Here is a 25,623-nt window from a genome sequence, read left to right on the forward strand (position 1 = left end):
AAACGTAGAAAACACATTTCGTTGTATTTATTTTTTCCTTTTGGTGTCAGCAGAGTGTGATATTTTTTAACGAAACTGGGCAAACCCCTACATATATCTTTTCTATGAGATCAAATTACAGAAGGAAACGTCACACGCTCACACATTGTTTTTATGTTTGCTGCTTTTTGTGTTCATGCAACGCAAAAGAAGATGAGCTCACATCTGAGCAACCAGTTCCTCTTCTCCCTGAGCAGCAGCAATAGTAGCATCTTCAATAAGCGAATTCTCCATCCATCGCTTAAGCATTGCCAATGCAGCTTTTGGCTGGTCCATTGGAACCATGTGTCCTGCATCTCGCACCTGTAGTTGTTTCATGTTTAAATCATCAAACCCTTTGTTATTATTATTCAATAAGAAAACGAGCAGAGCCAAGAAAATACTGTCTTGCTTATGTAAGAAAGACCGACCTTAAGGAAACTGAGTTGTTCGTAAGTCTTTAATGAGCCTGCTTCTTTGCCATCAACCATAAACGGAACTGCTTCAGCTGCCCCAAAGTTCGTTTTCCCTGACCAATCCATCGCATTCACCCACCTCGAGTTACCTGCTCCAATTATGTTTTAGTCAACAGTTCTATTTCTGTCTATTTCATTATTCTCACATCTGGATTTGATTATCTATGTTCGAGATCTTACCGAGCCAGTTGCAGATAAGATCATATTCTCCAGCATACACAAGAAGATTGATTCCATCTTCCAAGAGTTCGGGAATCCCAACCTCGAGATTCCTCATCCAATCTACAAGCATTGCCTGATAGACTGAAGTACTGCAGGAGACAAAGTCTATGTCCCCAACACCAAGCGACTTCCTCACAGATTTCAGATTCAAAAATTTCTCCATGTTCGAGAAATCGTAGCACAGACTCCCCACACACTTCTTCCTGATGTCATAATACTACACAAGAAATGCGATGTTACTCTTTTGAGCTATCCCTTACTTAATGCAGAAATATTAAACACAATTTTTTCCAAAAGTGTGGACTTCTCTAGTGAATAGAATTGGTTTGCCAGAAATAATATTATCTAGAAATCCAATTAGCACAAAAAAAAAAAAACTAATCAGTTCTTTTGGCTTACGTTTACTCCACCAGCATGACTCAGTACACCACTGAACAAGGCATTGCAAACAAGATAGGATGCCAAACAAGAAGTTGTACCATCAGTTCCTGAAAAGCCCAAAAACAAAATACAGAAACATGGATTCAGGATCCGTCAAATACACAGAAATTTCAGAGACAACTTGATAAGGAACAAAGGAGGAAGTACCACAAAGCTTGATTGATAGTTCGCACAGTGGGACAATCTTCTCTAAGCGATCATGCTCTTTTTGCGTGATTAAACCCATTTCCAAAGCAAAGTCAGGATAGGCTGGATATTGGAATGCAGGATCTGTAAGCCCATTTCCAATAGCGAATCCCTGCAAGGTAATACTTGTTAGTATCACAACCTCCATTAACACCTCAAGTGGGAAACACAAAATAGTCACATGCCTTTAGGTTAACATGAATTCCCTCATTAGCCTTGTTTCCTTTATGCACTCGGGAAGCAAAAGCTGGAATGTAGTGCCCAGCGTATGACTCTCCAGTAATGTAAAAGTCGTTTTTTGCCAACTTAGGGTGCTCCTTAAAGAAAGCCTGAGGTTATATCAGGAAACGTAATCACGACTCAAGAAAAACAGAACAGTCTAACAGAGGTGTGTATCCAATCCAATTCATAGCTTGAAAGCAGAAAAGTGCAGAACAAAAAGGAATTCAAAGAGAAAATCCAGTGAGCAAACCTGCAGAAAATCATATAGATCATTGCTAACTCCAGTTTCATCATGACGGATATCACTTTTGTCTGTCGTAAAGCTGAAACCAGTTCCAACAGGCTGGTCAACATACAGAAGATTGGAAACCTGCAACACGAATTCTCAAATCACCTCTCATGTGCAAAGGATTAAAGCGGTTTGGGAAATATAGTTTACAGTGATAATTATAGAAGGTAACAATACCTGGTCCCATCCATACTCATTCCAAGCAAGAGACATGTTGTTAGTGATCTTGAAAGGACCGTTCTCGTAGAACACAGCCAGCTCACTGCTACATCCAGGCCCTCCAGTCAACCAAATCACAACAGGAGCATCCTTCTTTTTGCGTGACTCGAAGAAGAAGTAGAACATGCTAACACACACAAAGCGAACAAGTGAACAAAACAAAGCAAACAAACAAATCCTTCTAGATTCCAATCAGTAAAACGTCAACAAAAACTCCAATGTTCAAATCAAACTAATTAAGAGCTAGTTGCAAATAGTAATTGAACCAAAACAAAATCAGATGCTCACGAGCACAAATGTAGAGATCCATAAACCAAAATCTAAGGAGTAAGATGATAAACCTTGCGCCACGAGATTTTGGGAGCTTGTAATAACCAGCATGATGACCTAAATCCTCGACAGTATCACCACCATCGGCAGCAAGTATATTCGGGAATACGAACTTCCGTTCAACAATCCCGGATCCCTCCGCGGCAGTGAGAGGCGAATCAGCGACATCGATCACATTCAGATCCTGCTGCGGGAAAAGGTTTAGCTCCCGGATCAACTTCTCGGCGCGCGTTGACGGTAAGTTCGATCTCTCGAAGGTGCGATCGTTCAACAGAAACGATGAAGAAGGAAACGTAGAAGCGACGAAGACGACGAAATGCAAGAGAAGGCTGAGAAAAGTTAGTTTCTCCATTTTTTTGTTTGTTTTCTCTTTCAACTGAGCTTCTTTTTTTTTTTGGAATCTCGTTTTATGAGATTTGTTGTATACAAAATTTTGGGGGAGAAGAGAGTGGACACGTGGCGGAAAAGTATCTGAAAATAAAGATCTTACGATACGTGTCCGAGAAAGTTGGGGCTATTTTTGCGAAATATGAGAAATAGTGGGTGTATCTGTTACGTTACAATTAAAGATAACGTCAGGGCTAAGGCTAAATCGACGGTTACGCACGCGTGTTGAATGGGAAGCAAAAAGATGGATGGACTTGGTGTGGGTCCCAGTCAATTTATAACAACAAAACAAATAAAAAATAGAAAGAGAAGAAAACAAAATAAAATAATCCGACCTGCCGGAGTCGAACCTGCGACCTAAAGATTTCTTTGGGACAACCCACTACAGTCTTCCGCTCTACCAACTTAGTTTCTTACCTAATAAAAACCTAAAACCAATGGTCAATTCAGTATCATCTGTAGATACATAGTATCGTAGTTGACTTCAACTACATGTTAAAGGATCAACAAACACAAAGACCAAAAACAAAAGAAAACAGAGCGTTGAGGAGAACACACACGAAGCAACCCTTACATCTACCTCTCATTCTGGAACCGGAACGAGACTTGGAACATAAACGTAGCTACAAATAGGGAGGCTAGAGTATTGATACGATCCAGACCTACTCGTCTCGAGAACCCTCGTGAAGACACCATTTCTGTCAACTTCGTAAAAAGTGGCGACGTACACCCAGTTGCATCCATGTGGTGATGTCTCATCTTCTTCGACAGTGTCTTTGCACCAAGCCATGATATTTCTGTGCTTGCCGATGGAGAATCCTGGACGAAAAGCGAACTGTAACCGCGGAACTACAGCAGAGCCAGTAGTGACCTTGAAGAACCTGCTAAAAGAAACGACATTATCACTCAATTTGTTTGTCGTCCACACCTCAGTGACTACTCTTGATCCGACTCCACCTTGTGTTAAGAAACAGAGTCTATCTCCATTGTAACCTGCCAATCGGTTACCATCGATCCAAAAGGGAGGAGTCTCGCATACGTACTTGAATGCTTCCACGGAGAAGTCAAAACATAGAACGAAAGAGCCTTCCGTATTCTGAGCTAGCCAGTACATGTTTCCCATTACAGACACACATTCACTATATATTCCGAAATACTATATCGGCAGCAAACCAAGCATTAATACCTCTCCATGAACCAGACATGAATTCGTAGATCTTAAAGACTCTAATTGTATCAGCAGAAGCAGAAGACGACTGGTTATAACCAAGCCTCAAGATTTTGTAGTTGTCACGAGATGCAACGCCGTATCCAATCCCGTAATAATCATCGACCCGGCGATGAACCGGTGGTTCGATCCATTGAACCGATGGTTCGATCCATTTTATTCTCCCCAAAAACGGATTCCAAACTGCGAGACGAGCGTTACTTCCTCCTCGTGTCCAATGATCACATATACAGAGCATGAGTCCATCACAGTGGATCATCCAAGAAAAGGGAAGAAGATCTTCAAACTCTTCTGGGATTGGTGTTTCTGCAATGAATCCCGTCACCGGGTCGATGATTTGAACCCCACGAGCATCATCGATTCTTAGGAATCGTTGGGAAGTTTGCATGTTATGATCGTATTGCTTTTGCATGAATCTTTCGTTGCTGCTGATGAGAGCGTACCATTGTTTGCACGTCGTTTTGATGCTGATCAAAGATTCAACCGGAGTTCTGCAAAGTATCTCTTCGACAAGATCTGAAGGCAACGACGAAGATTCTGAGCCATGGAGAGAGAGAGTGGAAAAAAAGAGAGATGTGAGAGAGAATGATTGTTGAATGGTTTCTTTCGTTATCTTTAAGCGCGAATTAGTAAAGAAGGAAACGAGATCAAAACTGAGACTTGATTAGCAAGCAAATTACGAACCAAACTGGTGACATTTTAACCCTAAAATGAACAATCTAACCGAATCGGTTACGTGTTAACCGGTCTGAATCGGGTCAAGTAGTTGTATATATTGCATTATTTGTTTAATCGGTTTTAATCGCTTAGTTTTGTTTTATATAAGTATAATCCAAGATATATATATATATATATATATATATTATTATATAGATATATTTGAAATGAATTCAAGAAAGTAAAAGAAACTATATAGTATATACTGTACAATGATTTTGAATCTTGACAATTTCTATATTTTTATATCCAATATATATATATATATATATATATATATATATATATATATATATATTCTTGATAAGCTAAAGGAGCTTGATATACATATTTGTTGAGATTTGTCGTGTTTGATATATATATTCTTGATCAGCTAAAGGAGCTACCAAATTAGCGAGATAGAGAAAAACATGTTCAAATTATGAAGCTTGAGTGTTAAAGAGTGGGAATCAAAGAGGCTTCTGTATCTGCTTTTTTTACCAGCCAAGATTGTCATAATAAAATCAGAAAATTATAGGACGAGATAATTGAAGAAAGCGTTGCTAGCTATATGCAAAACCAAAACTCAGAAACAGAGAAAATGTTTCAGAGCCAAAAAAAAGAAAGAAGAGATCTTCACCTCACCTCCGTAACATATTTTCTGCAGAAAACTGAGCCGATGCTGAAACCCTATACATAGATTCCAACTCCATTATCTTCACTTCATCAGCCTTGTAACGTCTCAGTATTGAGATTCTCACCGTCTTCAAACATTTTGAGTTTGCGAGGATGAAAGCCAGAAATTGTTTCTCTGCTCTTCTTCCTCCAAAGCCTTTCCACTTAAAGATCTCAACCTGAAACAACAAGCATCCCGGTACAGAACTCGGTTGGTTCCACGAAAGTGGGACATCCGCGAATGGAGCATCATGAACCTGAGAAGCAACAGAGAGGATTTATATATAAACACGTTTACTTTAAATTTGAAGGTCCATCATCAAAATCAAAACTTGTTCGATGAAGAGGGAGGGGAGAGAGGTATATACTTACAGAGATGATCTTAAGAGCTTTTAGTGTAGGAGCTTTATGAAGCAAAAGCATAAGTGGTTCCAACCAATTGTCGAAACGATATGTCCGCAAAGTAAACTTTACCAGCCGAGAGAAGTTAATGGCACTAAAAACTGCGACCTGCAATTAATTGCATGAAACAGAACACAACATAAGTAAAACGTGATCACAAACAAAGAGAAGTAAAGAGCCGAATGTTATCAATATGGTTACCTTGATAGGTTCCAAAGCAAGAAACCTGACAGAGGACAAAGATGTCAGAAACTCTTCATTCGGGTGACAACCGTAGCGTAAAACCTTGGCCACATCAAGGCGAGGCATATTCTTGATTAAGAAACCGTAGGCAGTAATGTAAAGGTAATTCAATCTTGGGCAATCTATAACCAAGCGCTTATCATTGTCAAAGAATGACCCATCGTCATACTCTAACTTCTCTAAAGAAGGAACTTTCACACTGAACCTCGCATTGCGATGATCATTATGGGACACGTACAAATCTCTGAGAACAGGGCAACTCGATAAAAGCTTAACATGAGAATCTTGGTCTTTATACACCACACCTTCAAGGACCAGCGATTCAAGGGACGGGAGGCAAGCGGAGGAAGGAACATCAACAAGAAAATCGCCCGATAGACTCAATTTCACAAGCGCTTTGCTGGTGTAAAGGCTCTTAGGCAAGCTGGTAGGATCTGCGGTTGGAATAAAGTTAATCCCCAAAATCAGCTCTCGCACGCAACGGTCAACCGCGTTTAAAATCCACTTCCCGATATCGAAATCAACGGGACATCTTTGATGATTACGTTGGATACTCAATATTTCTAGTGAAGGTGCCTTGTGGAGTTGCAGTGACTTGTCGATGAAGTCCCAACCACATATCTCCGGGTAAAGCGCCCCGCGTATGTTGCTATTTGTGTAGTCGAGTTTAGGGAGCATCGTCCAGACAAAACGCCATCGTTTCGACAAAAACATGGTGTTCACCGCATCTTTTATTGGGATTAAACACAGTATCTGCACCAGCAAATCTTCAGGCAACTCACTGATCCTGTCCTCGCATCGACAACAAATCCCTGCTTCTGATGGCATCTCTGATGACAAGGTTTTTTTGTGTGGAGAACAAAAAATCAGATTAACGAAGCACTATGAGATCGGGTGAGCAAAGATATGTTTATGTAAGTTTGAGAAGGAGAAAGGGTAAATTATTCCATTAGGTTTTGTACCCTTATATACACATGTAGATATACATAAATCTTGACTAGACCTTATCTCTATGAGATTTACATCTATCTCATTAACAATATCATACAATATTTGTATCTATAAGACCTTACTTAAACCCTTTGTTTCGTCAGGAAAAAAAAAAGAAAACCCTAGTTTGATGTAGTAGAGGTTTCTTTCATAGCAAGATAAGTTTTTAAGAAATGCGTCACTGCTGCTGCGTAAACATTGAGCTTTTGATATTGGGCTTCTTAGCCCAAATTTTGCAAATTCGTTACTACTCTATTTCGAGTATTGTGTCTCTGTCCACTTTTAGCGGCGACTTCACTTTAGATTCTTCTAGGGTTTCCAGATTGTAGCCTCCTATATATATTTAAACACGTTTACAACTGAAGTTGCAGAGGTTAGATTTGGGGGCGGCTAGCGACCACAGAAGAATAGTAACAACACGTCATCTCTGTGCTTCTTTGTCTACACTTTTGGAAAAAGTGATGACGCCATCGCTCTTTCCCAAATGTAGACAAAGCAATACCGTGATGACGTCATAGAGATTTTGTTGAATATGTTACGAGCGTGTTTGTGTGTTCTATCGATTGGTATTTTTTCTCTTTATTTTCATGATTGTTGTTTGATTCTCACTTCAAAACTATAACTCTTGTTTTTATTTCTTTATTTCCAGATCTCTGTCTATCTTCTTAAGTCACAGATGCGTGTGATGATGGATCTAGAGTTCCAAGAGTAGTTATTTATTTTGTTTTTTGTTTAATGGTGAATTTTGTTGTTGAGATACGTTTCAGAGAGAAAATATAACCAAAAAGACTGAGATTCTAGACAACTATATATCGTAAAGAACAAAATTATGATATTGACTCACGGCACGGTTAATAAACAATGGCTGTACTCTACGACGATCGCATCTATAGCAAATTTCTCGAGGTTACACTTGCACACAATTCGAAGGACACCATGTTCTAGATCTAGACTCTGTTTCTTGAGTTATTAACGTACAGCTCTGATGATAAGCCAAGACAGCTGATGGTCAATTGGTCATCTTCGAGAAAATTTTGACAAAAATAAGCTTGAGGTGGATGGAGCTAGAAACTAGAAAGCTTAGACAGGTTTGATAACAATAACATAATCATTAGCAAAAAGAAAGAATTAATTATATAATTATTCTCTCACGCATGTAAAATTTTGTTTTAACCTTCTCTTACGAAATAAGAATATTCAATTCTTTCATAAAGTCCGGAGATTAGTGTGGATTCAATCCGTGATCTTCTGATTGATAAATAACAAAAAAAAAAAACTGTTCAGTCTACTCCATTAAAGATGACATGCAACCAAAATGATCTGGTAGGTTTATCATATTATCCAGTTTTTAATAAATCCTAATAGATTTTATATCTTAGTCACAATATTTATGCTATTTATTACTCATACTATATTTTATACAAATGTGTTTGTATGTATTACCCATGAAAATTAGTTTAAGCAAATATTAACTGTTTTGAATAATATTACTTTAAATTTGTTCTTAACGTTTCAACTATGTTTGTATGTATTTATTAACTTTGTTTCCGATAACCATTTCTATAGTATTTTATTTTATTTATAGGAAAGAGCTCGTTAAGCACGAGGCGATTGAGGAATTGATTGAAGTGGTGATGGATTTAGGGAGGAAGTCATTTCGGCGATTGGGTGATCTCAGAGCAGCCTGTTACACACCAAGATCTGAAGCTTGCAGTATCAAAGGTGTGTGTGTGTGTGACTCTCTGATCTAACACATGCAACTAATTTCTATACTGTGTTTGAATCAAATGTTTTTTTGATGAATTTGAGCTGATGAGGAGATGAATGTTTTTAATCTAGGTTGGCGATTTTTCAGATGATAACCGATCAGGGATTGACAGATTGCTGCACCGTATAAGCGCTATACGTAATCGGAAACTGCAAGTAATTGGTCTAACATGTCGAGTGGGTAGAGCTGTATCTGGAAGTGCAGAAATTATAAGAGACTTGATTGAAGGAGGAGGATCCATCTTAGTCATTGGATCTCCTGGAGTTGGCAAAACAACTTTAATCAGGTACATTTTGATTTTACATCCAGGTTTGAGGATCTTATTGTAATGTGATGGTCCCATTGATACAAGATTGGTTTGTTTGGTGGTTTGTACAGAGAAATTGCTCGGATGTTAGCTGATGAACACAAGAAACGTGTAGTGATTGTTGACACGTCAAATGAGATTGGAGGTGATGGTGATGTTCCTCATTCTGGAATTGGACGTGCCAGGCGGATGCAAGTTCCAAATGTGAATTTACAGCACGATGTATGATGTCTCTCTTAGCCTTGTAATATAATATGGTGTAGTAAGGAATCAAAAGGATCTTGTTGTACTAATAACTTCTTCATGCTACTGCAGGTTATGATTGAGGCGGTTGAGAATCATATGCCTGAGACTATCATCATCGACGAGATTGGAACTGAGCTTGAAGCTTTAGCTGCTAGCACGATTGCTCAACAAGGTGTTCAGCTTATTGCAACTGCTCATGGGATGACTATAGACAACATTATCAAAAATCCTTCTTTGCAGATTCTTATTGGTGGAATTGAGGTATCATGACCTTAGACAACAGCTTTGTTTCTTCTTCTTTTTTTTGCTCTCTTGTTATCTGAGTTAACCTTAATTGGAATTTATTTTACTCAAGAGTGTGACTCTTGGTGATGAAGAAGCAAGGAAAAGAAAAGTGCAGAAGACAATTCTTGAAAGAAAAGGACCTCCGACATTTACTTGTGTTGTAGAGATGATTTCGAGAACTGAGTGTCGTGTTCATCAAAGATTAGATGTCACCGTTGATGCTATACTAGCTGATAAGCTAAAAAGAGTGCCTCTCCTAACAGTATTTGAGTTAACAAATGGAAAACTAAACCGGACCAACTTTGTGGATATTGTAGGGAAATCCGCTCCATTTGAAATCCGTCAAATTCGTGGCGAAGACGATGTTCCTCATAAGTTAGTGACTCCCATTCCTTTGGAGACCCTTGAAGAGGAACAACCTGCACCATTGCTCAATAGAGATTTCATAAGTGAATTTCTGTCTGACGATGAAGATGAAGATGAAGTTTTTCTTCCCATTCGGTATAGTAAGGCCAGTAGTAACACATACACGAGCCCAAGAAGCTCGCCGGTTCATGTTTATACTTACAATGTAAAGAACCTGATTTTTTCTTCCAGTGTTTCTAAATATGTCTTTTCTGATCATTGGAAAATAACCTTGATCTTAAGCAGCGGAAGATACTAACTGTATATATGGTATCCTCTGTTTGTGTTCTAGGTCCTTGAAGCTGATCTCCTTCAAGTAGCTGAAGTTATGGGCCTAGACGACGAAATAGAAGTAACAGATGATGTTGGAGAAGCAAATGTCATTCTAGCTTCAAGTTCTGAATTGATACAGAACTCATCGATCCGTCGTGTTGCGAAATTACACAAGCTACCGATATTTGTCATTAAGGTATTCTTATTCTTGCATGACTGATGATGACTCACTGGACTCCTTCGAATCATAATCTTGACTCATTTCTTTCTTCCTGTCAATACCTTGCAGTCAACTACAATGGCTCAGATGGTCAAGGCAGTCCGAATGATCCTTGGGAGAGAATCATTTGGCTCAAACCCTAAAACCATAGAGAAATCTTCTGTTGATGATATTGAGATCAAAGATGATGCTCCTGAAAGCAAACCCAGTTTAGAAGAACTGGATGCCCTCGAGGTAACTCTCATCTCCCTCCTGTAAATATCAGATCAGCCTCTTTGACCTACCAACTATTAATTCATTAGGATTCCTTTATCTTAAGTTACAAAAGGCTCAAAACAGTTCAGTAATTATCTGCAAGTATAACTACTTAAAACACCCCTGTTTCTGAAACGCAGGAAGTCCGTCTAGCAATCGAATATATTGTAATCCCGGGAGGTGAACCAGTGGAGCTTCTTCCTATACGGTCAGATATAATAGTTCGGCAACTAGAGCTGGTGGAGAGTTACCAACTCACAGTTGAGAACCTCGGCACTCACCTTAATCCGCGCCTTCAGATTCTTCCTCGCCGATCAACCAAGAAGATGTTGCCATCTTCATCCTCAAAGAATGCAACAGATGATAGCATGGGGAATACTGTTACTCGTCTTCCTTTCCTTAAGGATTGACATCTCTGACTTCAGCATATGGACTAAACTACATACGTTGGAGACTCTTGGACATTGTACATTTTACTGTAAGTCTTCGTAAATAAACTGTTGTTTATGTTGTTGGTCATTACCAATTGCAATTTACTGTTTTACAAATGAAATGCTCTGTCTTCTTTACCCGAGGGGTAATGTGTAACGTTGAGGAAAAACAGGGTGCAATCTGTAGATATATATATTTTCTTACCTCTTAATATAGAAATTATTTAAGGATGACTACTGAATGAATACTTGTTTTTTTCTTTTGTTGGTTTCCAAATTAGCTTGAAAATCATCGGATAATACTTTATTTATTTTCTAGCATATAGATACAGTTGAAATGATGCTTAGTTTCTGCTCGTGTGGGGTTTAGCTGGGTGGGTTACGAATGATTGATTCTAATACACATACAAATCTGTACCAAAACCTAAAACCTCTCAAGATCGTAATACAAAAACTAAAACCAGAGGTCAATTCAGGAACATCTGTAGATAGTATCATAGTTGACTTCAACTACATGGTAGAGGATCAACAAAGACAAAGACCAAAAAAAAAACAGAGCATTGACATGGTATCTACCCTCTTATTCTGGAACCGGAATCAGACTACGAACATAAACATAGCTACAAATTGATAGGCCACTGTAGTCATCACTTCCACGTCTTCTAGTCTCAATTTCCCTGACGACACCAGTTTCATCAATTTCGTAAAAAGTGAAGACAGAAAGCCTCTTATCTTCTTCTTCTTCTACAGTTGCCTCACACCATGCCATGATATTTCTGTGCTTGCCGATGGCTACTCCTGGACGAGTGTGGAAGTCATGGAACTGTAACCGCGGAATTAGATCAGGGCCAGTAGTGACATTGAAATAATTGGCAAACGAAACGACCTCATCACTCAACTTGTTTGTCATCCACACCTCAATGTCTCTTGATTCTTCTCCATCTTGTGTTAAGAAAGAGAGTCTATCTCCATTGAAACATTCTAATCGGTTACTATAGCCCCAAAACTCAGGACAATCGCATACGTCCTTGAATATTTCCTCGGAGAAGTCAAAACATAGAATGAAATAACGTTCATCAGTCTCTTCATATGCAACCCAGTACATTTTTCCCTTCACAGACACACACTCCCACTCCACATATAGATCCGCAGCAAACCCAGCATTAATACCTCTCCATGAATCAGACATGAATTCATAGATCTCAAAGACTCTAATTGTATCACCAGGGGGAGAAGACGACCGATTATAACCAAACCTCAAGATTTTGTAGTTGTCACGAGATGCATCATCGTATCCAACCCCGAAATAATCATCTATCCAGTAATCAACCGATGGTTCGATCCATCTGATTCTCCTTAAAAACGGATTCCAAACTGCGAGACGGACGTAACCTCCTCCTCGTTCCCAATCTTCACATATACAAAGCATGAGTCCATCACAATGAACCATCCAAGAAATCGGACGCGGATCAAGAAAATCGTTTGGGATTGGTCTTTCTTTTAGGATTCCGGTCACCGGATCCATGATTTGAACCGCACGATCATCATCGATTCTTAGGAATCGTTCGGGAGTGCGAATGTGATGATCCAAATGCTTTTGCTTGAATTTTATGTCGTTGCTGATGAGAGCGTTCCATTTCTTGCACGTCTCTTTGAATCGGAACAAAGATTCAACCGGAGTTCTGCAAAGTATCTCTTCGACTAACTCAAACGGCAACCACACACGATTCGCGGGAGCCTGAGCCATGGGGACGTTTCGAAAGAAAGAAAGGGGAAAAAAAAGAAAAAGAGATGTGAGAGAGATTGATTCTTGAATGATTAAAACGGTTTCTTGTTTCCTTTTTCGTTTTCTCAGTTAGTATTTATAGACTTTAAGCGCGAATTAGTAAAGAAGGAAACGAGATCAAAATTGAGAATTTATCAGCAAGCAAATTACGGTTCAACCGAACCAATTTGGTTACCTAAAATGAACAAAGCACGCGAATCAGTTACGTGTAAACCGGACTGAATCGGTCAAGTTATATATTGGGTTTGCTTGCCCTACTGCTATCAATTGGTAAATCTTACTCCTTAATTATAAATAGAATTTTAACCCTACCAGTTACCAGTTACAACGTAGGTCCGGTGACGAGGAAGTCAGGATCCACCGCGACGGGGGCTAATACGACGACCACCACCCTTTGTGAACACAAACGATAGACGGTATCTCTCACCTAGTTTCCACTTCTTTTCCCGTTCTTCTGTGTACTCGGGATGCAATAGTCTTCAATTCGTCTCATTTATATGGAACTCCTAGGCCTAGCTATTGGGTCCAACGGTTCTTTGCAGAGTCAAGTGGAGCAACTCTTCTTCTCTTGTGGCATCCGCAATATCCTGGGAAAACAATGGCTTAAAGCCTTAAAGGTAAACCGAGAGAAATACCCGCAGAAACTTCAATCCCGAACTCTCATTCTGAGCCAATTGTGATTTAATATGTCTCTGAAGGTTTTGACTTTATGAGTTGAGATTGAAGCCACTCTTGATTTCCCAACAACGTTTGTGTTTTTCTAATTTAGCCCTCTTTTATGGATTTGCTATATCTTATGCTTTGATCCCAAATTTTATCAATTAAATTTAGACGGCTATGTCTTGTTGTAGTTCCAATAAGACAAAAACCAGTGATGGGTCCTATATATATATTCTCCTTTGTTTATCTTCCTCTTATCTTATGTCATCACCCATGACTGTCTGTAGTGTTCTTTTTCTAGCTGTTACCTTCTTTTGAGGCTTTTTTAGATAATCTAACTGATTGAGTTGAATAAAGATTCAATGTTTCTGTAAATGTTGTAGGTTGTTGGTTTATTTGGATGTGGTGATTATGGATATGGAGTCTTGGAAGTTGCTCAGAAGTATTTGCATACTTTCTTTTCTCCTTGGCTCTTGCTTCGTCTATCAAAGCCTTCGTGTTGTTGATGCTCAAGAAGATCCTAAACCAGCCGTCACTTTGCAAGTTGATGCTTCTAACGGAGCTGGACGACCCATTCCTGAAACGCTATTTGGCATATTCTTCGAGGTTTGGTAATGTTACAGTCTCCTATATATCTCTGCTATATACACAATGTGTTCGAATCAATCGAAAACTTTATATGTTCAAATCATTTACAGGAGATCAACCATGCTGGTGCTGGTGGATTATGGGCTGAACTTGTTAGCAACAGAGGTTCGTTTCTTCTTTTTTGGCTTATTACTTCTGAAAATCCATGGTAATCAATCATTGTTTCTTTTCTTTCTTTACATGATGGGAAAAGGTGGTAGTAACTCTTTAAGCAAAAACTTTGGTTTCCAGGGTTTGAAACTGGGGCATGGTGAGTGATAATTGTGAAAACTTTTACAGCTCGACTTTCTGTTTCCCTCGGTGTCAAGAGTATGGGTAAAGCTGTTCTTTCATTTTTTTTATCTTTTGTTAGAATATTCAAGAAGGAAAGAAGTACAAGGTGGCTCTTTATGTGCGTTCAACTGGTGATATTGATCTGTCTGTGTCGTTGACGAGCTCGAATGGCTCACTGACTCTTGCTTCTGAAAAGATCACGTGAGAAACATTTCAGATTCTTCAGTTAAGTCTGAATACGTTTCTGTTGTTGTTTCAAATTGTGAAAGTTTCAATTGTGTGCTTTCATTTGTTTCAGTGCAGAGCTTCTGCTTCTGATGTTTCAAAATGGACTAAAAAGGAGGTTATTTTGGAGGCAAAAGGGACAGATCCTAGTGGAAGACTTCAGTTAACAACAACCAAGAAAGGGTCAATATGGATTGACGGCCATGCCAGTGGACACTTACAAGGTTCTTATTCCTTCTTTCTGAATTCCCTATAGAGCCTTGAGATGAGAGGTTGAAGAGAGAGAAAATATTGGAAGAAACAAAATATTCATTCTTTTTAGTTTGATTGCATGGACATGGTTTCAGAAACGATCTTTTACAAATGATGGTTGATATAAAACCCCGTTTCATCCGGTTCCCAGGTAATATTTATGGCTAATAGTGTTTTTGTGGCTTGTTCTGTCCAGATACACACTTCCTAGTTCATTGTGGTAAAGAGCATGACTTAAGATGAAAAAAGCTAAAGTTTATTCTTTACTCTGGATCTTTGTGAACGTAGGTGGTTGTTTTGTCGAGGGTGCATGGTTAAGTAATGCATTCCGCTGGAAAGAAACCGTAGGACCTTGGGAAGAGAGACCGGGCCATTTTGGTGATGTTTGGAAGTATTGGACCGATGATGGCCTTGGCCACTTTGAGTTCTTTCAAGTGAGACCTCTTTTTTTCTATTGAGTCTATTGTAGCTTATTCCGCAAGCTTGATATCAAAGTTAAATGAACATTCTTGTAGTTGGCAGAAGACATTGGTGCAGCCCCGATATGGGTGTTTAACAACGGTATTCTTTCATTCTCCGACTAGTATCTCTTCTGTATTCCAAATCTATCAACCTTAATTTTTACCTTTTTGCAGGGATAAGTCATAATGATGAAGTTGAAACTGCCAGTATCATGCCCTTTGTTCAAGTATGTTACGAAACCTTCCTCTTTTTCACTTGGAAGAAGCTGGAAAACCAAAACTTTTGCCTCTTTTGATTTCAGGAAGCACTCGACGGTATTGAGTTTGCCCGAGGAGATGTTAATTCCACATGGGGATCTATTCGAGCTAAAATGGGACGCCAAGAGCCTTTTGAACTGAAATACGTTGCCATTGGAAGTGAAGATTGTGGAAAAACATACTACAGAGGTTTTGCAATTTTTCGATTATAACATGTCACTTAAGAATTTTATCGAGCATCTTTGAGATACTAAATGAGATTACAACTTTACAGGAAGCGATATTGTGTTCTATGATGCTATAAAAAAAGCCTACCCAGATATCAAAATCATCTCCAACTGCGATGGATCTTCTCATCCGCTCGACCACCCAGCTGATGACTATGACTTTCACGTAAAAATTTCTGTCTGGCCAGAACCTGTAAATGTTGTCTTGTGTTCTCTCTTCGTCTCAAAAAGTGTTTTCCTTTTGTTAACAGATTTACACTTCTGCTAGCAATTTGTTTTCCATGTATCATCAGTTTGACCGCACTTCACGCAATGGCCCAAAGGTGAGATTATAACACAACTTAATTCCCAAAACGAAAAGATGAAGCTTTCAGCATTTTGCTCACTCGTGATTTTTGTCTTGCAGGCTTTTGTCAGTGAATATGCTGTGACTGGAAAAGATGCGGGTACGGGAAGTCTTCTTGCCTCTCTTGGAGAAGCTGCGTTTCTCATTGGTTTCAAGCTGCGTTTCCCTTGAAAAGAAAAGGTTTCCTTCAAACTTCCTCTTCCCAGGCTTTAATCGCAACTAAAAACATCGAACGAGTAAAACATCTGATGCTTCTTTGTTGCAGTGAACCACTCTTTGTGAACACAAAAGATAGACGGTATCTCTCACCTCGTTTCCACTTCTTTTCCCATTCTTATGGTTACCGGGGAAGCTAAGGCAACAATTTCAATTGGTTTCAGGTGGAGCCCTGATGCAATAGTCTTCAATTCGTCTCATCTATATGGAACTCCTAGCTATTGGGTCCAACGGTTCTTTGCAGTGTCAAGGAGCAACTCTTCTCACTTCAACACTCAAGGGAAACTCTTCTTCTCTTGTCGCATCCGCAATCTCGTGGAAAAACAATGGCAAAGATTACATACGCTTTAAGGTAAACCGAGAGAAATACCTGCAGGAACTTCAACTGAGCCAAAAAGAAAGAAAGATAGAAACTGTTTTCACTTTTCAATATCTGTTAACTTTGGATTCATATGCAGGCAGTAAACTTCGGAGCTACCTCAGAATATATGAAAGTGTTGGTAACTGGATTGGACCCGAACGTGAAAGTTTCGGGATCAAAGAAGACAGTACTTACATCTACCAATGTGATGGATGAAAATTCCTTCTCACAGCCAGAGAAGGTATAAAGTCAAGAAACAGACAAATCATCATCATCATCATCATCATCACAAATCCCCTGTTCTTACTGCTTAAGCTCTAATTCTGACTCTTTTTTGCAGGTGGTGCCACATGAAAGCTTGCTAGAGATGGCAGAGGAGGATCTGACCGTTGTTCTCCCGCCACATTCTTTCTCTTTGTTCTATTTGTTGAAGGAATCTGCAAAGATAAATAATATGCCAATTTCTGATTCTTCTTCTCATCAGAAAACTACCACTCTCTGAAGAGTTAACGATGACAATAAATATAAATAATTTACTGTAAGTATTCGTAAATAAACTGTTGTTTATGTTGTTGGTCATTTACCAATTTCAATTTAATGTTTTGCAAATGCAATGCTCTGTCTTCTGTATGTGTAACGTTGAGGAAAAACAGGGTGCAATCTGTGTATATATATTTCCTTACCTCTTAATTTAGAAATTATTTAAGGATTACTACAGAGTGCTCAGTTTTGTACTTTTGTACTTTTGTTGGTTTCCAAATTAGCTTGAAAGTTGTCAGATAATACCATGTTTATTTTCTAGCATATATATACAGTTGAAATGATGCTCAGTTTCTGCTCCTGTGGGGTTTAGCTATATATATGTGGGTTACGAATGATTGATTCTAATACACATACAACTCTCTGTACCAAAACCTAAAACTTCTCAAGATCGTAATACAAAAACTAAAACCAGAGGTCAATTCAGTAACATCTGTAGATACATAGTATCATAGTTGACTACAACTACATGGTAGACGATCAAGAAAGACAAAGACCAAAAAAAAAAACAGAGCATTGAGAAGAACACGAAGCAACCCTCGTATCTACCCTCTTATTCTGGAACCGGAATCAGACTACGAACATAAACATAGCTACAAATTGATAGGTCACCGTCGTCATCCTGTTCACGTCTTCTAGTCTCAATTTCCCTGACGACACCAGTTTCATCAATTTCGTAAAAAGTGAAGACAGAAACCCTCTCATCTTCTTCTTCTTCTACAGTTGCCTCACACCATGCCATGATATTTCTGTGCTTGCCAATGGAGTATCCCGGACGAGTATGCAAGTCATGGAACTGTAACCGCGGAATTAGAGCAGGGCCAGTAGTGACATTGAAATAATTGGCAAACGAAACGACCTCATCACTCAACTTGTTTGTCATCCACACCTCAATGTCTCTTGATTCTTCTCCATCTTGTGTTAAGAAAGAGAGTCTATCTCCATTGAAACATTCTAATCGGTTACTATAGCCCCAAAACTCAGGACAATCGCATACGTCCTTGAATATTTCCTCGAAGAAGTCAAAACATAGAATGAAATAACGTTCATCAGTCTCTTCATATGCAACCCAGTACATTTTCCCCTTCACAGACACACACTCCCACTCCACATATAGATCCGCAGCAAACCCAGCATTAATACCTCTCCATGAATCAGACATGAATTCATAGATCTCAAAGACTCTAATTGTATCACCAGGGGGAGGAGACGACAGATTATAACCAAACCTCAAGATTTTGTAGTTGTCACGAGATGCAACGTCGTATCCAATCCCGAAAAAATCATCTACCCAGTAATCAACCGATGGTTCGATCCATTTGATTCTCCTCAGAAACGGATTCCAAACTGCGAGACTGACGTAACCTCCTCCTCGTTCCGAATCTTCACATATACAGAGCATGAGTCCATCACAATGAACCATCCAAGAAATCGGACGCGGATCAAGAAAATCGTTTGGGATTGGTCTTTCTTTTAGGATTCCGGTCACCGGATCCATGATTTGTAGCGCGAGATCATCATCATCGATTCTTAGGAATCGTTCGGGAGTGCGAATGTGATGATCCAAATGCTTTTGCTTGAATTTTATGTCGTTGCTGATGAGAGCGTTCCATTGCTTGCACGTCTCTTTGAATCGGAACAAAGATTCAACCGGAGTTCTGCAAAGTATCTCTTCGACTAACTCAAACGGCAACCACACACGAACACGATTCGCAGGAGCCTGAGCCATGGGGACGTAACGTTTCGAAAGAAAGAAAGAGAAAAAAAAAAAGAGATGTGAGTTCGAGTGAGAAAGATTGATTCTTGAAAGATGATGATAAAATGGTTTCTTGTTTCCTTTTTCGTTTTCCAGTTAGCCTTTTATTCACTTTAAGCGCGAATTTGTAAAGAAGGAAACAAGATCAAAATTGAGAATTTATCAGCAAGCAAATTACGGTTCAACCGAACCAAACTGGTGACATTTTAACCTAAAATGAACAACCCAACCGAATCGGTTACGTGTTAACCGGACTGAATCGGGTCAAGTTGTATATTGCGTTTGCTTTGCCCTACTAAATACGGTTATACCATACTCTTCTTACTCCTTACTTAGTTTTTTTTTTTGTTTTTTTTTGAACTAGAAAGTAAATTTGACAGATGTGGGATATGAAGTTATAAATAGAATTAATACCATAACTCGCGCTTAGTTTTGTTTTATTTAAGTAGAATCCAAGATATATATATCTTATTATATAGATATATTTGAAATGAATTCAAGAAAGTAAAAGAAACTATATACTGTACAATGATTTTGAACCTTGACAATTTCTATATTTTTATATCCAAAAAATATATATATATATATATATTCTTGATAAGCTAAAGGAGCTTGATATACATATTTGTTGAGATTTGTCGTGCTTAGAACATGATAAACATCGATCACAATTCCATTACCCCAGATTATATAATTGAAAATGCTTTAGAGGTGCTAAAAGATTATATTGACTTCTTGTATGATCATTACAAAAGCCAAAACCTGTATTTAACTAAGGTCAATAACATTAGCTGATTTCAGCCTATATGGTAGCAGAATTAATATCAACAAACACCAAAAAAAAAAACAAAGAAAGCAGAGCTTGAAGAACACAAAACAACCCTCATCATATCTACCGTCTTATACTGGAACTGGAATCAGGCTTGGAACATACACATAACTAGTGATAAGCGGGTCAATAATGGAGCTTGTAACTTCACGTCGTCCTGTCTCAATTTGTTTTCTTACACCACCTTCATCAATCTCGTAAAGAGTGATACAAGTATACATCTTACCATCTTCTTTTACAATTTGCTCGCACCATGCCATGATATTTCTCTGCTTGCCAATGCACCATCCCGGAAAAACCATAAAATCTAGGCACCGTACCATAGGAAGATCAGGGAGAGTCACAATAAAATATCTGCTAAAAGAAACAAGGCCATCAGTCAACTTGTTTGTCACCGACACATGAATCTCCCCTGTTACTTCATCATGTTGTAACAGAGAGAGCCTATCTCCATTGAAACATCCTAATAGCTCAATATCCGAATAGGGCGGAGAAACGCATACGTGCTTGAATGTTTCCATAGTGAAATCAAAACATATAATGAAGTGCTCATTCTTCTTCTCCTTCTTCTTTCCATCAACCCAATACATATTACCATTCACAGATACGCCTTGAACTTCAGCATCTATATTCCCATCAAACTTAGCATCAATACTTCTCCACGAATCAGACTTCAATTCATACACGTGACAGAATGGTTCTGATTTATCATCATCATCATCATCGTCATCATCATCATCATCATCATCGTCGTCATCATCATCATCATCATCATCATCATCATCCTCAACATCATCATCATGATAAGAAAACCTCAAGATTTTATAGTTATCACGAGATGTATAGCTGTATCCAATCCCTATGTACTCACAATTCTTGCGAGCAGTTAACCAGTTACGAGCAGTTGACCAGTTACGAGCCAATGGTTTGATCCATTTGCTTTTCCTCAAAAGCGGATTCCAAACCGCGAGATTAAGGTCACCTCTTAATCCATGACACAGGCAAAGCAGCAGACCATCACAGTGACACATACACATGAACATGTCGCGAAACACGTCTGGGATTGGTGTAACCGAGAGGCTTCCGGTCACGGGATCAATGATTTGAACCCTCTCACGGCTATCGATTCTTATGAATTGTTCCGGAGAGTTATCCAAGTGACTTTGCATGAATCTGTTGTCGCTGCTGATGAGATGGTACCATCTCTTGCAAGTCGATTTAAATCGGATCAAAGATACAGCCGGAGTCCTCTGAAGTATCTCTTCGATTAACTCAAACGGCAGTGACGGTAGCAACAAAGGCTCTGCCATGAACGCTTTCGCTATGAAAAAATCTGTACGTGGTTTCTTGTTTCTTTCTCCTTTCTCCGGCATGATTTTAACAAGGGAGAAGGAAACGCGAGGGCTATATTGTGACTAACCAAAGTTATGAACCTTTTACTAACCGACTTGTGAGCAAACGAAGTTAACGAACCCTAGATAACGAACCGGTTCTGGTTCTTTGTTTTTCCCTTGATTTTCAACCTGTAAGCGAATCGGTTACGCTATAACCGGACCCATACCAATCGAATTATAAGTAAACGTTAAGGGCGTTAAACGATTAGGGTAAAATTTAACGTCCGGATCTCATATTAATTAGTTAGGGTAAAATTTCATTTCCTTTTCTTGGTTTCTAAGTTTTCTTTCCATGATCGGTCTCGCTCCTCCTTCTAAATCCAATTTTCTGGTGTTGTTTTTTTTACTATGATTCTTGTGTAAACACCTTGTAAAAAATATATTTTTGGATGTAATATATGACATTTGTTCAAAAAAAGAAAAAGAAAAAAAAGGATGTAATATATGACTAAGAGTTTGCATCCATAACAAATTATACAGATCCTTTTTCCCTTCTAAAGCCTAAAACCCTAGACGAGCTCACACCACGGCCTAAGACATGGATAGAGTCATATATAGGGGGGATCCATAGAAAGATGCTGTCTCTCCGTCACATAACCTACAGGCAGAGGAGTATCCGGCCACGCGGCCATTGAAATCCTCGCCATCTTTGAATAGCTTGGACTCCAATATTCTAAGTTCCCAATCGGTTATATATATATATATATATATATATTATATATATATATCTATTAATTTACTCTAAGAGAGTATTAGTTGAGTAAACTAGGGTTTTAGTAAATACTATATGTGATGCATGATTGATTTTGATAAACTACACATACACGATTAGATTATATATCAAACGTAAAACTTGTTATGATCATATAATACAAAAACTAAAACCAGTAGTTAATGTCAATAACATCTGTGTAGTACCTTTGAACAGAGCTTTAAAAAAAAAAACAGAGCATTAAGAATTCGAAACGATCCTCATATCTAATCTACCTCCTATTGCTCTGGAACCGGAATCAGACTTGGAACATAGACATAGCTACAAACTAATGGGCTATGGTAGTCACCTTGTAAATGTTTTCCTGTCTCAGTTGGCTCTCCGACGCGATCTTCGTCAATTTCGTAAAACTTGATGGAAGTATACCACATACCAGCTTCTTGTACATATCCCTCACTCCATGCCATGATATTTCTATGTTTTCCAATGGAGTATCCCGGAAGAGTCGAATAAGGATTCAACTGTAACCGCGGAAGACAAGTGACATTGAAATAATTGGTAAGCGAAACGACCTCGTCACTCAACTTGTTTGTCATCTACACCTTAATGTCTCTTGCTTCCCATACTCCATCTAGTATTAACAAAGAGAGTCTATCTCCACTGAAACATCCTAATCGTTTACAGTTCAACAAGGGAGGACAATTGCATATGTCCTTGAATGTTTCCATGGAGAAGTCAAAGCTTAGAATGAAATAACGTCCCTTCTTTGCAGCAATCCAATACATATTACCCTTCACAGACACACTTCCCCACTCCACAGCTAAATCCGCATCATACTCAGCTTCAGTACCTCTCCATGAATCAGTCTTGAGTTCATAGATCTCACATGTTTTAACAGGAGGAAACCACTTCTTATAACCATACCTCAAGATTTTGTAGTTATCACGAGAGGCCGTGTTGTATCCAATCCCGAAACGTTCCATTTTCTCGTAACAAACCAATGGTTGGATCCATTTCACTTTCCTCAAAAACGGATTCCAAACTGCCATACGGACGTATTTGTCTCGTCCGTGATTCAGATCATCACATCTACACAGCATTAGTCCATCACAGTGAACCATATAAGAAATCGGATACGGATAAAGAAACACGTCTGGGATTGGTGAATCTGAGAGGACTCTGGTCGCAAGATCCATGGTTTGAACCGACTGATCGTTATCGATTCTTAGGAATCGTTCGGAGGTGGGACTGTGATGATCCAATTGCTTTTGCATGAATTTTGTGTTGCTGCTGAGGAGAGCGTACCATTGCTTGCACGTCGTTTTGAATCGGAGCAAAGACTCAACCGGAGTTCTGCAAAGTATCTCTTCGATTAACTCAGACGGCAACGACGACAGACGATTCGCGGGAGCCTGAGCCATGGGGACGTTTTGAAAGAATGAAAGAAAAAAAAAGAGTGATGTGAATCGAGTGAGAGAGATTGATTCTTGAATGATCAAATGGTTTCTTGTTTCTTTTTCGTTTCTCAGTTAGTTTTTATTTACTTTAAGCGCGAATAAGGAAGAACGAAACGAAAGATCATTTTGTAAACCCCAACCAAATTGTGAATCTTTCTTAACCCTCATCGACTCGAGCAAGCGAACCGGTCACGGTTAAGCCGAACCAAAATTGTGATTTTTCAATTTTATTAGTTCTGACTTCTGAGTGAAGTAAGCGAATCAGTTAGTTTAAACCGGACTGAAATACCAACCGAATCAAATTAACCCAAAAAGACATTGGACATTTCCGAATTAATTTAGGGTAACTTAATTTCTTGGTTTCTAAGTTTCCTTTTACAGTGCCAAGACTCCTTTTTCTTCTAATCTTTCAAGAGTAGTCTAAAAATATTTATTAGGTTTTTGGATGCGTTAACGTTGATAATTGCATAACTTTTGGTAAAATAGATTTCTTCTGCTGTGTATGACAAGAGTGTTTGCATCAATTTGAAATTTCACATTTTATTTTTTCTCTTAATAAAAAAGTAAATCTTATAATCCACACGAACAATTCACGGCCTAAATAGAGAGGAGGATTCCAGAAACGGCAGTCTCAGATGTAATACCAAAACTAAACCCAGTAGTTAATGTCTGAAAATATAGTAACTTTGTTGATTAATTCCAACATACACGCATAGTAGAAGGCTTAACAAAAAACATATACCAGGGGCTTAAAAACCAGTCCTCATATCTACCTCTTATTTTGGAACCGGAATCAGACTTGGAACATAACCATAGCTACAAATCAACGGGTCATTGTACTCACTGAGTCCATGTCGTCCAGTCTCAATTTGTTTTCTTACACCACCTTGATCAATTTCGTAAAAAGTGATGCAAGTATACCACTTACCATCTTCTTCTTCATCTCCCTCACACCATGCCATGATATTTCTTTTCTTGCCAATGAAGTATCCCGGAAGAGCCATATCACCATGGAACTGTAAGGCCGGAAGATCAGAGCGAGTCACAGAGAAATATTTGCTAAAGGAAACAACAACGTCACTCAACTTGTTTGTCACCCACACGTGAATCTCCATCGATTCTTCATCTTGTGTTAACAAAGATAGTCTATCTCCATTGAAACATCCTAATCTTCGGGTATCCCAAAAGGGAGGACAAACGCACACGTCCGTGAATATTTCCAAGGAGAAGTCAAAACATAGAATAAAAAACTCTGATTCCTTCTTTTGTGCAATCCAGTACATACTACCCTGCACAGATACACCTACGCGATCCGTATCTACATCCACACCAAACTCTGCATCAATACTTCCCCACGAAACAGAGTCGAAATCATAGATCTCACACTTTGGACCCGATTCTTCAACACGACTAAAAGACATATCACCAGAAAATCTCAAGATTTTGTAGTTATGACGAGAAGCCTTGTCGTAACCAAAACCGAAGTAATCAGTTCCCCAGTAACAAACCGACGGTTGGATCCATTTAATATTATTCTTCAGAAACGGATTCCAAACTGCGAGATTGCCGTATCTTACTCGTCCGTTATTCAGATCATCACATACACACAGCATTAGTCCATCGCAGTGAACCATACTAGAAATCGGAAACGGATTACGAAATTCGTAAGGGATTGGTGAATCTGAGCGGATTCTGGTCACCGGATCCATGATTTGAACCGTCTGATCGTCATCGATTCTTATGAATCGTTCGGGAGAGTGATCCAAGTGATTGTGCATGAATCTCTTGTCGCTGCTTATGAGAGTGCACCATCGCTTGCACGTCGCTTTGAGTCGGAGCAATGATTCAACCGGAGTCCTGTAAAGTATCTCTTCGATTAACTCAGACGGCAACGAAAAATGATCCGAGGGAGCCATGGCCACGGGGACGCTTTGATTCGGATCAGAGAGAGATTGATTCTTGAATGATTAAACGTTTTCTTGTTGAATTTATTTTAGCGCGAATAAGA

At 38.9% G+C, this 25,623-nt stretch overlaps 5 protein-coding genes, 1 long non-coding RNA gene and 6 pseudogenes across 12 annotated transcripts; 4 read left to right on the plus strand and 8 right to left on the minus strand.

Annotated features, from left to right (window-relative positions):
- Positions 1–5: 5 nt before the first annotated feature.
- On the minus strand, positions 6–2,964 carry LOC104764749 (serine carboxypeptidase-like 49). Its single transcript, XM_010488341.2, has 9 exons — positions 2,415–2,964; positions 2,032–2,200; positions 1,816–1,935; positions 1,529–1,672; positions 1,305–1,455; positions 1,116–1,204; positions 675–933; positions 450–583; positions 6–342 (listed from the first exon to the last, which is right to left on the minus strand). Exons 1-9 carry the CDS (start codon positions 2,753–2,755, stop codon positions 199–201), a joined length of 1,551 nt encoding a protein of 516 aa, XP_010486643.2. The 5' UTR covers positions 2,756–2,964; the 3' UTR covers positions 6–198.
- Positions 2,965–3,373: 409 nt separating this feature from the next.
- LOC104767406 (putative F-box only protein 15 pseudogene) lies at positions 3,374–3,913 on the minus strand (annotated as a pseudogene).
- A 16-nt stretch (positions 3,914–3,929) lies between these two features.
- Positions 3,930–6,869, minus strand: LOC147920144 (putative FBD-associated F-box protein At1g05080). The gene is made up of 4 exons (XM_087503137.1): positions 5,993–6,869; positions 5,762–5,899; positions 5,404–5,646; positions 3,930–4,631 (listed from the first exon to the last, which is right to left on the minus strand). Exons 1-4 carry the CDS (start codon positions 6,860–6,862, stop codon positions 3,930–3,932), a joined length of 1,953 nt encoding a protein of 650 aa, XP_087359263.1. The 5' UTR covers positions 6,863–6,869.
- A 522-nt stretch (positions 6,870–7,391) lies between these two features.
- Positions 7,392–7,829, plus strand: LOC147920145 (uncharacterized). Its single transcript, XR_015591721.1, has 2 exons — positions 7,392–7,590; positions 7,674–7,829. It is a non-coding gene; the product is annotated as an uncharacterized LOC147920145 (long non-coding RNA).
- A 1,116-nt stretch (positions 7,830–8,945) lies between these two features.
- On the plus strand, positions 8,946–11,471 carry LOC104764751 (protein SEEDLING PLASTID DEVELOPMENT 1-like). Of its 2 annotated transcripts, XM_087502929.1 has the most exons (8): positions 8,946–9,078; positions 9,171–9,321; positions 9,415–9,606; positions 9,701–9,861; positions 9,946–10,201; positions 10,328–10,504; positions 10,598–10,762; positions 10,924–11,471. In XM_087502929.1, the coding sequence occupies exons 2-8, from the start codon at positions 9,184–9,186 to the stop codon at positions 11,191–11,193; spliced, it is 1,359 nt and encodes a 452-aa protein (XP_087359055.1). In that variant the 5' UTR covers positions 8,946–9,078; positions 9,171–9,183; the 3' UTR covers positions 11,194–11,471. The 2 variants fall into 2 exon arrangements, with proteins under 2 accessions (XP_087359055.1, XP_087359054.1); XM_087502928.1 differs by having other exon boundaries at positions 9,701–10,201.
- On the minus strand, positions 9,011–13,317 carry LOC104767408 (putative F-box only protein 15 pseudogene; annotated as a pseudogene). The gene has a single exon (XR_015591538.1). The product of XR_015591538.1 is annotated as a putative F-box only protein 15 pseudogene (transcript).
- LOC104764752 (alpha-L-arabinofuranosidase 1-like) lies at positions 13,268–15,019 on the plus strand. 3 transcript variants are annotated; one of them, XM_087502930.1, is made up of 7 exons: positions 13,268–13,416; positions 13,511–13,617; positions 14,044–14,266; positions 14,359–14,413; positions 14,502–14,558; positions 14,661–14,782; positions 14,880–15,019. In XM_087502930.1, exons 3-6 carry the CDS (start codon positions 14,072–14,074, stop codon positions 14,714–14,716), a joined length of 363 nt encoding a protein of 120 aa, XP_087359056.1. In that variant the 5' UTR covers positions 13,268–13,416; positions 13,511–13,617; positions 14,044–14,071; the 3' UTR covers positions 14,717–14,782; positions 14,880–15,019. The 3 variants fall into 3 exon arrangements, with proteins under 3 accessions (XP_087359056.1, XP_087359058.1, XP_087359057.1); XM_087502932.1 differs by having other exon boundaries at positions 14,540–14,558; positions 14,880–14,899; XM_087502931.1 differs by lacking the exon at positions 14,502–14,558.
- LOC104767411 (alpha-L-arabinofuranosidase 1-like) lies at positions 14,899–17,541 on the plus strand (annotated as a pseudogene). Its single transcript, XR_015591623.1, has 13 exons — positions 14,899–14,924; positions 15,154–15,209; positions 15,347–15,492; positions 15,574–15,619; positions 15,694–15,746; positions 15,822–15,966; positions 16,052–16,170; positions 16,256–16,327; positions 16,411–16,510; positions 16,588–16,648; positions 16,731–16,918; positions 17,025–17,168; positions 17,268–17,541. The product of XR_015591623.1 is annotated as an alpha-L-arabinofuranosidase 1-like (transcript).
- A 479-nt stretch (positions 17,542–18,020) lies between these two features.
- LOC104767412 (putative F-box only protein 15 pseudogene) lies at positions 18,021–19,196 on the minus strand (annotated as a pseudogene).
- A 927-nt stretch (positions 19,197–20,123) lies between these two features.
- Positions 20,124–21,425, minus strand: LOC104767414 (putative F-box protein At3g10430). The gene is made up of 2 exons (XM_087503138.1): positions 20,861–21,425; positions 20,124–20,782 (listed from the first exon to the last, which is right to left on the minus strand). The coding sequence occupies exons 1-2, from the start codon at positions 21,423–21,425 to the stop codon at positions 20,124–20,126; spliced, it is 1,224 nt and encodes a 407-aa protein (XP_087359264.1).
- A 1,329-nt stretch (positions 21,426–22,754) lies between these two features.
- LOC104767415 (putative F-box only protein 15 pseudogene) lies at positions 22,755–23,579 on the minus strand (annotated as a pseudogene).
- A 650-nt stretch (positions 23,580–24,229) lies between these two features.
- LOC104767416 (putative F-box only protein 15 pseudogene) lies at positions 24,230–25,609 on the minus strand (annotated as a pseudogene). The gene has a single exon (XR_015591098.1). The product of XR_015591098.1 is annotated as a putative F-box only protein 15 pseudogene (transcript).
- Positions 25,610–25,623: the final 14 nt, after the last annotated feature.

This window comes from Camelina sativa, chromosome 19, assembly GCF_030686135.1.
Source record: "Camelina sativa cultivar CO46 ecotype springtype chromosome 19, ASM3068613v1".
NCBI lineage: Eukaryota > Viridiplantae > Streptophyta > Magnoliopsida > Brassicales > Brassicaceae > Camelina > Camelina sativa.

Coding starts and splice junctions, on each gene's coding strand:
- LOC104764749 (XM_010488341.2), bottom strand. CDS start 2,755: ATGGAGAAACTAACTTTTCTCAGCCTTCTCTTGCATTTCGTCGTCTTC. Junction 584..674: donor TCTTATCTGCAACTGGCTCG/GTAAGATCTCGA, acceptor TAATTGGAGCAG/GTAACTCGAGGTGGGTGAAT. Junction 343..449: donor AACAACTCAGTTTCCTTAAG/GTCGGTCTTTCT, acceptor AAACAACTACAG/GTGCGAGATGCAGGACACAT.
- LOC147920144 (XM_087503137.1), bottom strand. CDS start 6,862: ATGCCATCAGAAGCAGGGATTTGTTGTCGATGCGAGGACAGGATCAGT. Junction 5,647..5,761: donor AAGCTCTTAAGATCATCTCT/GTAAGTATATAC, acceptor GTTGCTTCTCAG/GTTCATGATGCTCCATTCGC. Junction 4,632..5,403: donor AGTTGGAATCTATGTATAGG/GTTTCAGCATCG, acceptor TCGCGCTTAAAG/ATAACGAAAGAAACCATTCA.
- LOC104764751 (XM_087502928.1), top strand. CDS start 9,184: ATGTTAGCTGATGAACACAAGAAACGTGTAGTGATTGTTGACACGTCA. Junction 10,505..10,597: donor TACCGATATTTGTCATTAAG/GTATTCTTATTC, acceptor AATACCTTGCAG/TCAACTACAATGGCTCAGAT. Junction 10,763..10,923: donor AAGAACTGGATGCCCTCGAG/GTAACTCTCATC, acceptor TCTGAAACGCAG/GAAGTCCGTCTAGCAATCGA.
- LOC104764752 (XM_087502930.1), top strand. CDS start 14,072: ATGGATATGGAGTCTTGGAAGTTGCTCAGAAGTATTTGCATACTTTCT. Junction 14,267..14,358: donor TATTTGGCATATTCTTCGAG/GTTTGGTAATGT, acceptor AATCATTTACAG/GAGATCAACCATGCTGGTGC. Junction 14,414..14,501: donor TGAACTTGTTAGCAACAGAG/GTTCGTTTCTTC, acceptor TGATGGGAAAAG/GTGGTAGTAACTCTTTAAGC.
- LOC104767414 (XM_087503138.1), bottom strand. CDS start 21,425: ATGCCGGAGAAAGGAGAAAGAAACAAGAAACCACGTACAGATTTTTTC. Junction 20,783..20,860: donor CTATAAAATCTTGAGGTTTT/CTTATCATGATG, acceptor ATGATGATGATG/ATGACGATGATGATGATGAT.